General features: G+C 43.8%; 2 protein-coding genes across 9 annotated transcripts in view; one reads left to right on the forward strand and one right to left on the reverse strand.

The window, feature by feature from the left end:
* The window catches only part of NAA16 (N-alpha-acetyltransferase 16, NatA auxiliary subunit), a 66004-nt gene extending 62756 nt beyond the window's left edge, over positions 1-3248 (reverse strand). For 6 of the 7 annotated variants that reach the window (XM_081814976.1, XM_006741219.3, XM_081814974.1 and 3 more), the window contains exon 1: positions 2979-3245. Coding sequence is in view for 6 of the 7 variants with exons in the window: in XM_006741219.3 (XP_006741282.2) it covers positions 2979-3032 (54 nt within the window). In the remaining variant the exon portion in view is untranslated. Of the gene's footprint in view, positions 1-2978 lie in introns of all 7 variants that reach the window. The other variant, XM_081814977.1, reaches the window with a different exon arrangement.
* MTRF1 (mitochondrial translation release factor 1) overlaps positions 2695-13887 on the forward strand; it is a 67860-nt gene continuing 56667 nt past the window's right edge. The window contains exon 1 of one of the 2 annotated variants that reach the window (XM_081814985.1): positions 2695-2866. The gene's annotated coding sequence lies outside the window, so the exon portion shown is untranslated. Of the gene's footprint in view, positions 2867-3354; positions 3480-13887 lie in introns of those variants that run through there. The other variant, XM_081814986.1, reaches the window with a different exon arrangement.

The raw sequence follows: 13887 nt of genomic DNA on the forward strand, positions 1-13887 counted from the left end.
AAGAGAAATATGAGGGGCGTCTGGGTGGCTCAGTTGATTAAGTGACTGCCTTAGGCTCAGGTCATGATCCCAGGTCCTGGGATCGAGCCCCACATCAGGCTCCTTGCTCAATGGGGAGCCTGCTTCTCCCTCTCCTTCTGCCTGCTGCTCCCCATGCTTGTGCTCTCTCTCTCTGTGTCAAATAAATAAATAAAATCTTTAAAAAAAAAAAAAACAGAAATATGGTTTTTTTCTGACTTACCAAGTGATCTGGAAATACTAGTAATCATACCACCAATATGTAATAATAATAATTGTTAATACTTTTGGGGAGCAATTACTAGTGTCAGGTACCATTCACTTAAGCCTTATTTAAATCCCAGGAGAGCCTATGAAATACAGGTTCTCTCCAATTCAGATGGAGAGAGTGAGGCACACAGTTACTGAGTTTACAGAGCTAATATGTATCAGAGCCCTAATTCAAATCATTTTGTCTGTCCCTAGCAAGCAAGTACACAGGTTTAAAAAAAACTGTTAAAGGAATATATACTTAGCACAAAATTAGATTCTAGTTTCAACTTTGCTACTAACCAGAGAACCTCAGACACTTAGTCATTTACCATTCCTGGGTTTGGTTGTTTCATTGGCAAAAGAAAGCATGGAGTAGCTCCAAAACTCAACAAAACCTAAAGCTAATAGCCAGTTTGGGGAATAAGACAGGCATGTACAAGCCGTGCAGAACATGTAATAAGCTAGCTACTAAATTTGTATGGATGTGTTTAAGTACATTCATAGTTCATTTTTAAAAAAATGAATACTTGGCGGGGGGAGCACCTGGGTGGCTCAGTTGTTTAAGCATCTGCCTTCAGCTCAGGTCATGATCTCAGGATCCTGGGAAGGAGCCCTGCAGCTTGGGCTCCCTACTCAGCAGGGAGTCTCCATCCCCCCCTCTCCCTCTACCCCACCCCCCCTCCTGCACTCATGCATGGGTGTGAGCTCTCTCAAGTAAAATAAAATAAAATAACCTAAAAAAAAAAAAATTTACTATTGGTGGCAGAGCACTTTGGTCCACCAACCAAACTTGAAAAATAATTTTAATAGAGATTTTGTCAGGGAGTTATTGTAGCAAAATTCTACCCACATTTATTGTGAGATGCTAAAATCACTCACTTTTGCAGCACTCTCCTAAATTCATGTAACCTTATAATAATTATTACATACCCAGAGAAAAACATGTTTAGCATTTCCCAATTTATTTAGGGATAAAGTTAACTCAGCAGCAGCTGTAACTTTTTGTAACTAGAGTATAATAAATCATGTAATTGTTTTTTTATAATCTACTGATAACACGATTTGAACTAGAAAATACCCAGATAGAGTGAAAATAAGTGTTCTGTCATCCTTTAGGGATAATGCCAAATGTACTTAAATCCAACCAACAACTTATAGATGAGCCTGAAGGGGGCAAAAAGTTCACTTCTCCAAATCCACCCTGTGAAAAAATAAGGGTATGGAAAAAACGAAACTAAAATAACAAAAAATATACAAAACACCCAATGAAGCAATCTGCCACAATGCTTTAATTAGAATTTTTTTGTTTTTAAACTTGTCTCATTATTTGCTCAACACTAAGTACCATATAAAATTAAGACTTAAAATGTTAATCCCATCTACTAAGTATCTTTTTAACATTTTGAAGAAGCATGAAGTTTCTATTGGCTTGAAACAGAACAGCTGCTTTGAATTCCTACCTACCATTGGTAACATTTAAAACTATTCTAAACTTAGTATTTTATTTACAGAAAAGGTAAGCATATAGTCATATAACCGACACAAGCTCTAAATCCTAAATTCACTCTTCTTTTTTTTTTTAAAGATTTTATTTATTTATATGACAGAGAGAGACAGCGAGAACAGGAACACAAGCAGGGGGAGTGGGAGAGGGAGAAGCAGGCCTCCCACCGAGCAGGAAGCCCGATGTGGGACTCGATCCCAGGACCCTGGGATCATGACCTGAGCCGAAGGCAGACGCTTAACGACCAAGCCACCCAGGCGCCCTCCTAAATTCACTCTTAAAATCTAAACGCTTATATTCAGATGAAATGACAGACTAGAAAAAAACACTACGTACAACAGCAGTTTAAAATCCATAGTCTCCAGTGCATGCTGAGAAAAGCAAAGGCATGTTGCCTCTCCTCCCTGGAAGAATGGAACCTGGGAAACAAGGGAAGGCACCGGGGACACTGGCACACAATCTACGGAAAACTTTCCCGGCCGGCAGCGGCCATCTCTACCGGGTCATTATTCAGGTTTCCGCTTGGAAACAAAGTAAAGGCTCCCCTCCAGAGTAAAATCAGCCAGTCCGCGCGACTTTGCCGAGTCAGGACCTGAACGAGTTCAAAGCGATCAAAGAGCTGTGTTCGACTTTATAACTTGGAAATGCAGTTCAAGTCGCTTATTCGCTTCTTAAAGAAGGCAAGTACAGTACACCAAAAACAAGCAAAGTCTCTCGCGAAGGGAGGCTTGGCTTCCTAGGGTTTAATTTTCCCATCACCGGTATAAGTCGGAGCCCCACTCCACCATACGATCGCCCCATCTTTAGCAGATATCGGCGCGCTCTGTGCAATGGGTTAAGCACGAAGCAGTGAATGAACACCCGGCCGAGGGGAAAAGAAACACACGGGAGGATGGGGGGTGGGGGGGGTGCAGAGGTCGCGAGTCTGGCCTCAGAGAGCCGCGGAGGCCACGGGGCTCACCCCCGGGCCGACGCGCCCTGGCCCAGAGGGACTGCGGAGCGCGGCGGGGGCGCGGCGAGCGGCCGCAGAGGGACGAAGCGCGCGGAGGGGCGGCCGGCCGAGGCGAGAGGTCAGGTCGCCACGGCTCCGAGGTAAACAAAGAACGGAGCCCGGACCGGGCCGAGCCCGGCTGGTGAGAGCGCCGCCGCCGCCAGGCCGCTCGCCGCACCGCGCAGGGTCGGGAGTGCGGCCTCGGCCACTCACCAAGATGCGCTTGAAAAGGTTGCTCTCCTTGGGCGGCAGCTGCACGTTCGGCATCGCGGCCGGCGGGGAGGACGGGTGCCCGGGCGCTGCGTTTCGCGGGGATGGGCACCGGGGCGGGCCGCTGCTAAGAGTCGGGCAGCGGGCGATGGGTCAGTTCATGGCCTGGAGTTGGGGCCGGGCAGGCCGCTGGGCAGGCCGCTGGGCAGGGCTGGCAGTGGAAGGGGAACGCGATCCGGACTGGACACGCTCGGCTCCCGCCCTGCGGACCGGCGAGCGGCGGCGGCTCCCGCGCGCAGCAAGATGGCAGCCGGAGCCCGTCCCCTCGAGCGGGGCGGTGTGCGCCTGCGCCGGGCGCCCCGCGGCCAGGGGCGGCGGGGGACTCCGGGCGGCTGGCACCGCGGCGTGCAGAGTGTCTGGTCGCTTCTGTCACCGGCCCCTCGGCGCCCCTCCTAAGTCACTGATTGTTCTGTGCTGATTGCTAAGCTTGCGGCCCAACAGAATGTGAGTCAGACTTTTTTTGATTTCTCTCCACTCAGGAACTTAAACAGTGCTTGGGCTCAAAGTAAATTCTTGATTCAGGACGAAACTTGTTTTCCTTCTTTTCTCCTCCACTTAGACTTTGAGAAAAGCCTTCTCTTTCCAGTGCGGACCCAAGACAGATTCACAACGTATGTGTGGTCCTTGGACGGGCCTTGAAATGGACTAATGTGAGAGCTTGTTTGAAATGTCAGAAAAAAATACTGCCCGCAGTTCAGAACAGCCTACCATTGGCGGTGAAAATTATGATGGTTTTATGGGGTCATTGAGTCTCCAAATCTACCTACCCTTTCTCCTCCGAAGGTTCCCCTTCATACAAGCCATATAATAATGAGAGAAACAATATTCAAACCCAGGACCTTCCAACTCTGGGACGCTGTCATACCCAAAACGTAGCCTGGTGATAGAAATGTGTGAGTCTAGACTAAAGATAGGCATATCCATCGATGGCAAGCACAGCCATGCATACAATGTAGGTTTAATTAATATTAAACTATGTAAATATTAGGTGCATAAACTTATTTATACATGTTCCGGATCTTAATTTGGTCATATTTGTGTGACTACAGAGGAATTGAAGCGTAAGTGCATTGAATGGGCTGTAATCAGAGCTGGGTTGGGGCTTATTGGGGCTTCCCTTTAGCCTGAGTTTGTTTGGAGATGGAAGAAGGTATCACAGGAGTCTTTTACACTTGATCTTAGCCAAAAGGCCGAGAAGTCTTTTAAAATAGGGAAGGGCTGGCTCAGTCGGTGGATGATGTGACTCTTGATCTCGGGTTGTGAGTTCGAGCCCCATGTCAGATGTAGAGATTTTATATATACATGTATATATTAGAAAAATAAAATAGAGACAGGACTGTTATTAAAAGGGGGGTAGGTTCAGAGGGCCCTGTGTGTTCTGGACAGACCCCAGGCTCCTCAAGGTACTAGAGAGGAATTGGCAAGGAGAGCTTCATGGGAATTTAGCTGAGCTGTTCCTGAAGTGGTTGGCGGTAGTCTTCTAGACAACAGAGCCGGGCAGAGGGCGCTCTCAGCACCCTCATACCCAGCCACATCCATAGTCCTCACCCAATGACTCTCCTTGGACATGGACTTTTCTGGAATGTACCTCATTCCGCCGGCTCAAGCTATTCTACCTCACCTCAAGGCCGATTTCAAAATGACAAATTGAAAAAAAAAAAAAAAGTGGAAAAAAAGCATAGTGCCAACTGTAAATATTTTGGAGGCAAGTAATGTTTATCTTTTAGGAAAGTTTCCGTGGACCTAGTACAGCCTGACTCATTACAAATCATTAACTGTCTCCATTCTCTGTGGTAGCTGCTGGATCTTCACCATGGCCCGGCCCCTAAATCAGGCCACTGGTGCTGGTTCTTCATTTGCACTCAGCTTCCCACCCACTGCCAACTTCCCTTCCTCAGCCTCCCCAGCATCTCCCAGCAATGCAAAGGAAACCTGCAATCCCAAACACTGAGAAGTGGGTAGTTATAAACATTCATCTTTAATATTTTTCTCATCTGCCTTGCACGCACCATGACATGTGAAGCATGCATACCTGGTTGTCTACATTAGGGTGGGAGTGAGGGGAGAGGTGAAGCCTTGAAAAGAATGCCAATAGTGGGGGCGCCTGGGTGGCTCAATCCGTTAAGTGTCGGACTCTTGGTTTTGGCTTAGGTTATGATCTCAGGGTGGTGAGATCAAGCCCCACATTGAGCTCCATGCTCAGCAGGGAGTCTGCTTGGGTTTCTCTCTCCCTCTCCCTCCTGTGCACGCATACGCACTCTCTCTCTCTCAAATAAGTAAGTAAATCTTTAAAGAAAAAAAAAAAGAATGCCAATAGTGTTGCTGGTAGTTGTCAGCGTAAGTCTTAGAGTGTGTAAAGAATGTAATGCATGCACAGTCAGAAAGCCTGGATTAACCAGTGGTTATAATTTTATTACTGACTTCCTGTTTAGTCTGGAGCAAATCTTATTTCTATCTTTCAACAGAAAATGAGGTTATAATAATATTATTGTAATCTTTCAGAGCAGGATTGTGTGAATGTAATGCTTTATCATTTTTAAGCCCACAGGAAAAAAATAAGAAAAAAACCCACATGCATTATAAATCTGAGTTCACTGTCTCTCAGGAAGAATGCTGAAGCCCGGTTGGGGGCATCGTTGGCCTCCACCAAATGTTGCTTCCTGGTGCTTCAGGCCGGGTGTACCTCCTTTAGAATTATGCATACGGTACAATAATAGCAACAACATCTATGAAGACCTTTTTGCATATATGATATGGGCCAGTGATTCTCTTGCTAAGCTTAGTAGACTCAAGGAAAAAAGAATCTAGAAAAGGATGACCTCCAGCCCATATACACAGCATATCTTATAGAACTTGCTGACATAGTTCGCTGCTATGCCTACAACCAATTGCACCATGTAATCAGAGGCTGATGGGAAAAGAACTCATCAGGTTGCATAATGCATTACACCTCAGATTCCCTAATGTGTCTAGTTTTGGAGAAAGCAAGAGTACTTCATTCCTCCCTGGAACTCGATCCCATCTCCTTTGGCTTTTCCTGAACTTTTATTCATCAGTTGCTCGCCCTGCTGTTTGCATTTTCTCCCTCCTTATATAGCTTGTATTCTAACAATAAATCAACAAGATCCTCCCATCCAGTCATTCCAAATGGCAAGATTTCATTCTGAGGGTTGCTGGAGTGGTGGGGGGTGGGAGGGATGGGGTGGCTGGGTGATAGACATTGGGGAGGGTATGTGCTATGGTGAGCGCTGTGAATTGTGTAAGACTGTTGAACCACAGACTTGTACCTCTGAAACAAATTATATGCTAAAAAAAAAAGGAAGAAGATAGCAGGAAGGGAAGAATGAAGGGGGGAAAATCGGATGGGGAGACGAACCATGAGAAACTATGGACTCTGAGAAACAAACTGAGGGTTCTAGAGGGGAGGGGGGTGGGGGGAGAGGTTAGCCCGGTGATGGGTATTAAGGAGGGCACATACTGAATGGAGCACTGGGTGTTATACGCAAACAATGAATCATGGAACACTACATCAAAAACTAATAATGTAATGTATGGTGAATAACATAACATAATAAAAAAATAACATATTGTGGATAGTTTCTGAAATAAATAACCCTTAACAATTAAAAAAAAAAAAAGATCCTCCCAGACTGGGAAGGCCTGGGGAGGAAATAAAACAAGGTCATGTGAGGGCAGTGGGGTTTGAGGGAAGGACTACTTTAAACCACGTACTCAGGAATGACCTCTGGGGAGGTGATAACATGTGAACAGACCTAAAGAATGAGAAGTGAGTTAACAAGGAAAAAGCTGGGACAGCGTATTCTAGCTGAAGGGAGCCACATGCAAGTGCCCTAATGCAGGGACAAGATGAGCATGGTCAAGGCATAAAAGGGACAGGTAAGAACTTCAGTTATGAGATGAAAAGCGGTTCAGTTGAAAACATAGGCCAGTTTGTGCAGGGATGGCCATCTCCGGCAATGTGGTTTGGTTTAGTTTGATCCTAAGTTCAGCAGGAAGCCATCGAAGCACCTTAAGCAGGAAAGTGGCATGATCTGATTTCTTTTTTAAAAGGTCACTCTTCCGGCACCTGAGTGGCACAGCCAGTTAAGCGTCTGATTCTTGGTTTCTGTTCATGTCATGATAATCAGGGTCAAGGGATCAAGCCCCATTTCCGGCTCTACGCTCAGCATGGAGTCTGCTTGAGATTCTCTCTCTCTCAACCCCTCTGCCCCTCACCCTGATTGTGCGCACACACACACACACGCGCGCGCATTCTCTCTCAAATAAATAAATAACATCTTAAAAAAAATAAAAGGTCACCCTGGGGGTGCCTGAGTGGCTCGGTCCATAGAGCATTCAACTCTTGATCTTTGGGTCATGAGTTGAAGCCCCACATTGGGCATAAAGCCTACTTAAACACAGACACAATTAAAAGGTCATTCTGACTACCTATGGAAAATGGACAAGAAAGATAATGAGGTTTTTTCTGGGAAAATGGTAACTCTATTTGTTCCTTAAGATTTGGCTTCTGCCTCCAACAGTCTTCTGAAAATGTTGTCTGAAATCTCAAGAATGCATTTGTTCAATACTTAATTACTGAGCACAATGTAATAAGCAGTCTTCTAACAAACAAAAACATCCACTCTCATGAAGCTTACATGTTAAGGATCACCTAGCAGCCAACTCTTAAAGATTTTTTTCAGTCCGTGGTGGACCACACTGTCCTCCTTAACTTTTCCGCCTTAGGTCACCAAGACCCTGAAGAATCCTGGGTTTTCTCCTCTTCCCAGTCACTCTGTGGGTCCTCCATCAACTCTTCTTCCTTCTCCTAAACATTGGTTGTCTAGACAACTCTGCTTTCTTTTTCAACATCAGCAATAAAATGTGTTCATCGAGTACCTGCTACTCACCAGCAAAACCAGCAGAATTAATAAATCCTCCTGCTCCCATAGCTTCCATATTAGCACCAAACCGATTTCAAATCTTGTCTCTAGTTTCAAGCCTTCTTTTGATCTCCTAGCCTTTATTCCCACTTTTTTGTGAAAGAGCTCCATCTACGGGTCTTCCAAGCATTTCCTACTCGGACATAAAAATAAAACTTAACCTTCCCATCAAACCAAGTCCTGACTTCTCTATTTTTGTTAATGACGGCACTCCTGTAGTTAAAATTCTCTGATCACCTTGACTCTTCTTCATTATTCCCCACATCCAAGTTGCCTAGTCATTTAGATGCTAAATCTGTCGCGTTTCTTCCTTTCCTCCCCTGATTTTCATTCCCTCTCCACCTTAAAACTAAATATTGCAAAAATCCCTAACTGGTGCCTCACTTTCAGACTCTTCTCTCCATTTCATTTTGCACATTGCTTCTAGATATGTCCATGTGTTGTTTCTATCCAAAAATCTAAATGGGTCTCTCAGTGTATCAAAACTTTTGTTTTATTATATCAAAACTTTTCAGTGGCTCCCCGTTATCTAGAACTCAGTCTATTCCCAGGTTTTTCTTTCCCTTTGCTCCTACAATTACCTTATATAGCAGGGGAACCAGTGGCTGTAACAGGTCCAGGGTTTTCTAAACTCCATACTCTCGCTCAACCTAATAATTAGAGATTGTTCTTTCAGTGCCTGTTTTTTTTTTTTTTAATCCTTCATCTCAAATGTCAGGACTTTCGTAAAATCTTTCTAAGTCTTTCCGGTGGATCTGAACTCTCTTTTCTATAAATTTACATAGCACTTTGTCCTTCTTTTAGGCCTTTGTCTTACTGTTTTATGTTTTATAAATTGTAAGTTGTCTGAAGGCGATGGTTGTCCACCTTGGCTGCACTTTTGCATCACATTAAGAAGCTTAAAAAACTGGGGCGCCTGGGTGGCTCAGTCATTAAGCATCTGCCTTCAGCTCAGGTCATGGTCCCAGGGTCCTGGGATCATGTCCTACCTCCAGAAATACTGATTCAGTTAGAGTGGGGTGGAGGTTGGGTTTTAAAAAATCTTCCCAGATGATCATAATATACAACCAGAGTTGAGAACCACTGCTTCAAGCCATTCCATCCTAATCCAGGTTTAAACATGCCTCCTATTCATCTTGAGGTTAAATTTAGATAAGGCACAAAGACAAACAAAAAACCCTTGTCACCAAAATTCAATTTGGAACCCTAGGTAAAAGCCACAGAGTGCTGATAGGCCCACAAACAGTGGATGTGGTGTAGAATTGGCATCATTTAAAGCCTCTGGGTCAGCACAGAAACATCATGACACAGAGTTCTCTCAAAACCATCGCCAGATTTACACCACTCCAGGCATCTCACTTCTGTTGTATGCATGTTTATTGGTTTTTTGGCTCTCTGCTTTCTCTGCAAACTCCTCCTCCTACTGTTCTCTGGGCCCTACTTTCCACTGGGCTTCATCCTCAACCCCTTTACTGACCACTCTCTTCCTTCTCGTTTGAACTGCTACCCAACCCTTCACCAAGGACCTTGTCTCTCATTTTGCATCTTCCTCTCCTCACATACCGTAGGTGTTGGTGGGGGGAGAATCAGCATTTTTTCCCATCCCACTACCTCTCCCAAATCATAAGACTTCACCTTTATTTAAGGAAAAGGAAATTTATTTTGAGTCTATAACCACCAACTCTATCATTCTCTTCTTTTCATCTTGGTCACTTTCCTTCATTTGTTCATTTGCCAACTGACAGTCCTTTCAACTTCACTCATAGTATCCATCTACTATGATTCCAATATCCGTGTGGATGATTCAAAATCCTAGCCTTTGATAAACTATGGTACATCCAGACAATGGAATATTATTCTGCACTAAAAAAGAAATGAGCGGGCGCCTGGGTGGCTCAGTTGGTTAAGCGACTGCCTTCGGCTCAGGTCATGATCCTGGAGTCCCGGGATCGAGTCCCGCATCGGGCTCCCTGCTCAGCGGGGAGTCTGCTTCTCCCTCTGACCCTCCCCCATCTCATGCTCTCTCTCTCTCTCATTCTCTCTCTCAAATAAATAAATAAATAAAATCTAAAAAAAAAAAAAGAAAAAAAAAGAAATGAGCTATCGAGCCATGAAAAGACATGGAAGAATCTTAAATACATATCACTCAGTGAAAGAAGCCACATACTATATGATTCCAACTATATGACATTCCAGAAAAGATGAAACTATTGAGACAGTAAAAAGATCCATGATTGCCAGGGGTTGGGGGAAGGAGGGATAAATAGACAGAGCACAGAGGATTTTTAGGGCAGTGAAAATATTCTGTATGGTACTATAACTGTAGATACATGTCATTATACATTTTTCAAGGCCTAGAGGGTTTGACCAAATTTTGAATCAGCGACACTTGCCCTACATCTTAAATCGGAAATTCCAGGAATCAACTCTTATTTTTCTAATTATTTTTAAATTACAAGAGATTTGCCAATATTCTTTTGAACTCTAAGGAGACTTCCTACAGTAGGCATGGTATACCTGTTATTGGAGGTGAGATCCCAGCTTGTGGGATTAGTAGTCTGCCAGTGTAACATTGAGAGAAGTCTTCATTTACTTATTTATTTATTTGGGAGAGAGAGAGTGTGTGGGGAGGAGCAGAGGGAGAAGAACAAGTGGATCCATGCTGAGTGGAGCCCGATGCCGGGCTCGATCCCATGACCCTGAGATCATGACCTGAGCCAAAATCAAGAGTCAGACGCTTAACCAACTGAGCCACCCAGGCGCCCCTTGAGAGAAGTCTTTTTGCCGTTGCACTGAAGCTCCAGCATCCTGCCTTTAGCAGGAAGCCAAAAGCTATAGCTCTCAGAGGGTTGTTCTATATACATCTATAATTTCTGATGGTAGTGACTCCAATCAGATTCTTTTGGGGACAATCCATGTTCTGATGACAATCTCCTATCACTCTTTAAACAAACATTTGTTGATTCCTTTGTCAGTGCCATTCACTCTTCAAGATGCAGGGGATCTAGGTTCACTCACTCCCTCTTCTATCCTCCATACACCTATTCTTCAGTTGCATCTCACTTGCCAGTGTCTGGATCACACCATTATCTCCCTGTCTATTCACTCATTTCAACTCACAGTGGTTGAGCACCCATCTGCACCCATTATTTTCTTCTTTCTTCTCTTCTCAGCAGAAACAGTGCCTTCTGGCCTTTGCAGAATTAATTCCTCCATCTATGCTTAGAAGGGAATACATTTCTACCTCCTTTGGAGATTTTACTGCTCTTTCCTTATTCTCTCTTCTCTTCTTAATTACTGTAATCATTTAGGGGCACCTGACTCTTGATCTTGGAGTTGTGAGTTTGAGCCCCATGTTGGGGGTAGAGATTACTTAAATAAATAAATTACTGTAATCGTTTCATAATAACTGTTATTAAACACTTACTCTGGTCCAGGCATTATATGTAATGTGCTATTTTGTATTTAATCCTCATGAAAACCCTATGACAAAAATACCATTATCCTACTTTTACAAATGAGAACTGAAGTTTAAAAAAAAGTAAATTTGCACTAAATTACAAAATTGAGAAGTAAGGGCCACCTTGCTGAAGCTCCTGCCCTTAGCCACTACGCTAAACTGCATCCCGCAGCTAGTTTCCGTGGATACTTGACCAGCTTCCTTCAGTTCATTTTCAAGGCCACCTATGTTCCTGGGCTTGTGGCCCTTTTTTCCATTTTCAAAGCCAACACCATAGATTCTCTCTCATCTGACCTCTGCTTCCTCCTCACATCTTCATCTTCATAAGGACTCTTGTGATTACACCCACCAAGATAATGCAGGGTAGTCTCCCCATCTCAAGATCCTTAACTTAGTCACATCTGCAAAGTCCCTTTTTGCCATGCAAGGTAACACATTCACAGATTCCAGGGATTAGGATGTGAACATTTAGCCTACCATGTGATCTTGGTAAACTATAACTCTACTGACACTTATGGCTTAAAATCCTTCCAGGGCTTTTAGGAGAAAGCTCAGCCTCTTTACCGAGGTATGTGAAGCCCTTTATGATTTGGTTCCTGCCTATCTTTATAACCTCACGTCTCCTTACTCAGCCAGACCACACTACTGGTCATTTCTCATTCTGAGTATATATCTGTGATGTCCTTCCTCTCTGTGCCTAGCTAACTCCAACTTGTCCATCAAAACTCAGATTACACATCATCTCCCAGAAGCCATCCCTGTTCGTTACTCCAATGTGGCTGCACCTCTTCCACATTCTCAGAACGCTCAGTACTCGCCTCTCGTATAGCACTCCTCACGCCACATGTCTTATATGTCCATTTCCTCCATTAGACTGAAGTTCCTCTGGATTGGACACAATGCCTTATTTGACTGTGTATTCTCTGTACTTTACAGTTTGGTGCTCAATTAGTCATCTCCTTGTAGCACAAAGCATCATTGCATCCTACAGATAGCGGAGAGTCAAAAACATATTAGTTAAAATGAACTACAGTTGTTTTTACCTCCTCAAGAATAGAAAGATAATTTATTATCTTATACAAAAGATACTCAGAATTTGCGATCTGTGCCCTGTTCCCCAGAACTATAAAATCCGGTGTGAACAACACATTGCTAAGTATAATACAAGAAAAGATTTAGCAGCATCACAAGAGTCGTAATTGAGATCACTTGGGAGCTCATAGGGAGGCAGAACTAACTGTGATTAGGTGGATGAGCTGATCTATAAAAGACAACGATTGCAGGAATGACATCTGTTCTCACCACTGAACACCTAGCACTTAGCAGCATGCTTGGCACATAGGAGGTATTCGATACGGTTTGATGAAGACCATCCCAATGAATTGCACTCCAGACAGAGAAATTAATGTGATGAAGAAAAACCATGAGGCTTTGAAATGGACAAAAAGATTATGGGACAGTCCTGCTGAGTGGACTGTTTTCCCTTGCCTTTGAGCTATTTTATAACTCCTTTAAGTTGTAGAAAACTGCTAAGGATACAAATGATTCTTGTCCCTGGTGATGCAAATTGTGTATGATGGCGATGCAAATTATTATTGCCTTGTATATATTGACCAACTTTTCATCTTCTTTTTTTTTAAGATTTTCTTTGTGGGGTGCCTGGGTGGATCAGTCGTTAAGCGTCTGCCTTCGACTCAGGTCATGATCCCAGGGTCCTGGGATCCAGTTCCGCATCGGGCTCCCTGCTCTGTGGGGAGCCTGCTTCTCTCTCTCCAACTCCCCCTGCTTGTGTTCCTCTCTTGCTGTCTGTCTCTGTCAAATAAATAAATAAAATCTTAAAAAAATTTTAACACGTGTACATCTCATATCTCTACAAGGATCATAGTCTTACCTTTAAAAAATATCATTTAGCAATGTGAACAAAAAGATGAGTTTGAAAGTGTGTTTTTGGGAAATAAGGAGTCATCTGGTTGAACTGAAACATGAGATTCTTGGAGGATATCACGATGGAAGAAAGGCTAGATTGGAGTCAGACGGTGCAGAGCCGGAGGGGATGATGCACCATTAAGTGAGACAGAAAAAGGGGCAGAAACAAGGTCATGGTGCAGCCCAGCCATCTTGGTTCAATTCCCTTTGGCCAAGATACTGTCCCTTGGGCACAACTTGGAGCAAGTCATCTGGCTATGCTGTGCCTGTTTCCTAAACTGGGCTTTGCAACTGAACCTACTACATAGGCGTATTGTGAAGATTGAGTGAGTTAGTTCAATGTAAGACATTTAGAACATTACCTGGTAAAGAATAAGTGCTCAGTGATTATTAACCACTATACTATTGTTACAGTTCACAGTTCTTTGTCTGAAGTAGTTGGGTGCACATGTTTTCAAACTTCGGAATATTTTGGATTTAGAAAGGAAAATGTGTACACTGTATGTGGCATAAGACTCTCAGT

This window comes from Leptonychotes weddellii, chromosome 3 (assembly GCF_054177405.1).
Source record: "Leptonychotes weddellii isolate Sample4059 chromosome 3, ASM5417740v2, whole genome shotgun sequence".
In the NCBI taxonomy this organism is placed as follows: Eukaryota; Metazoa; Chordata; class Mammalia; order Carnivora; family Phocidae; genus Leptonychotes; species Leptonychotes weddellii.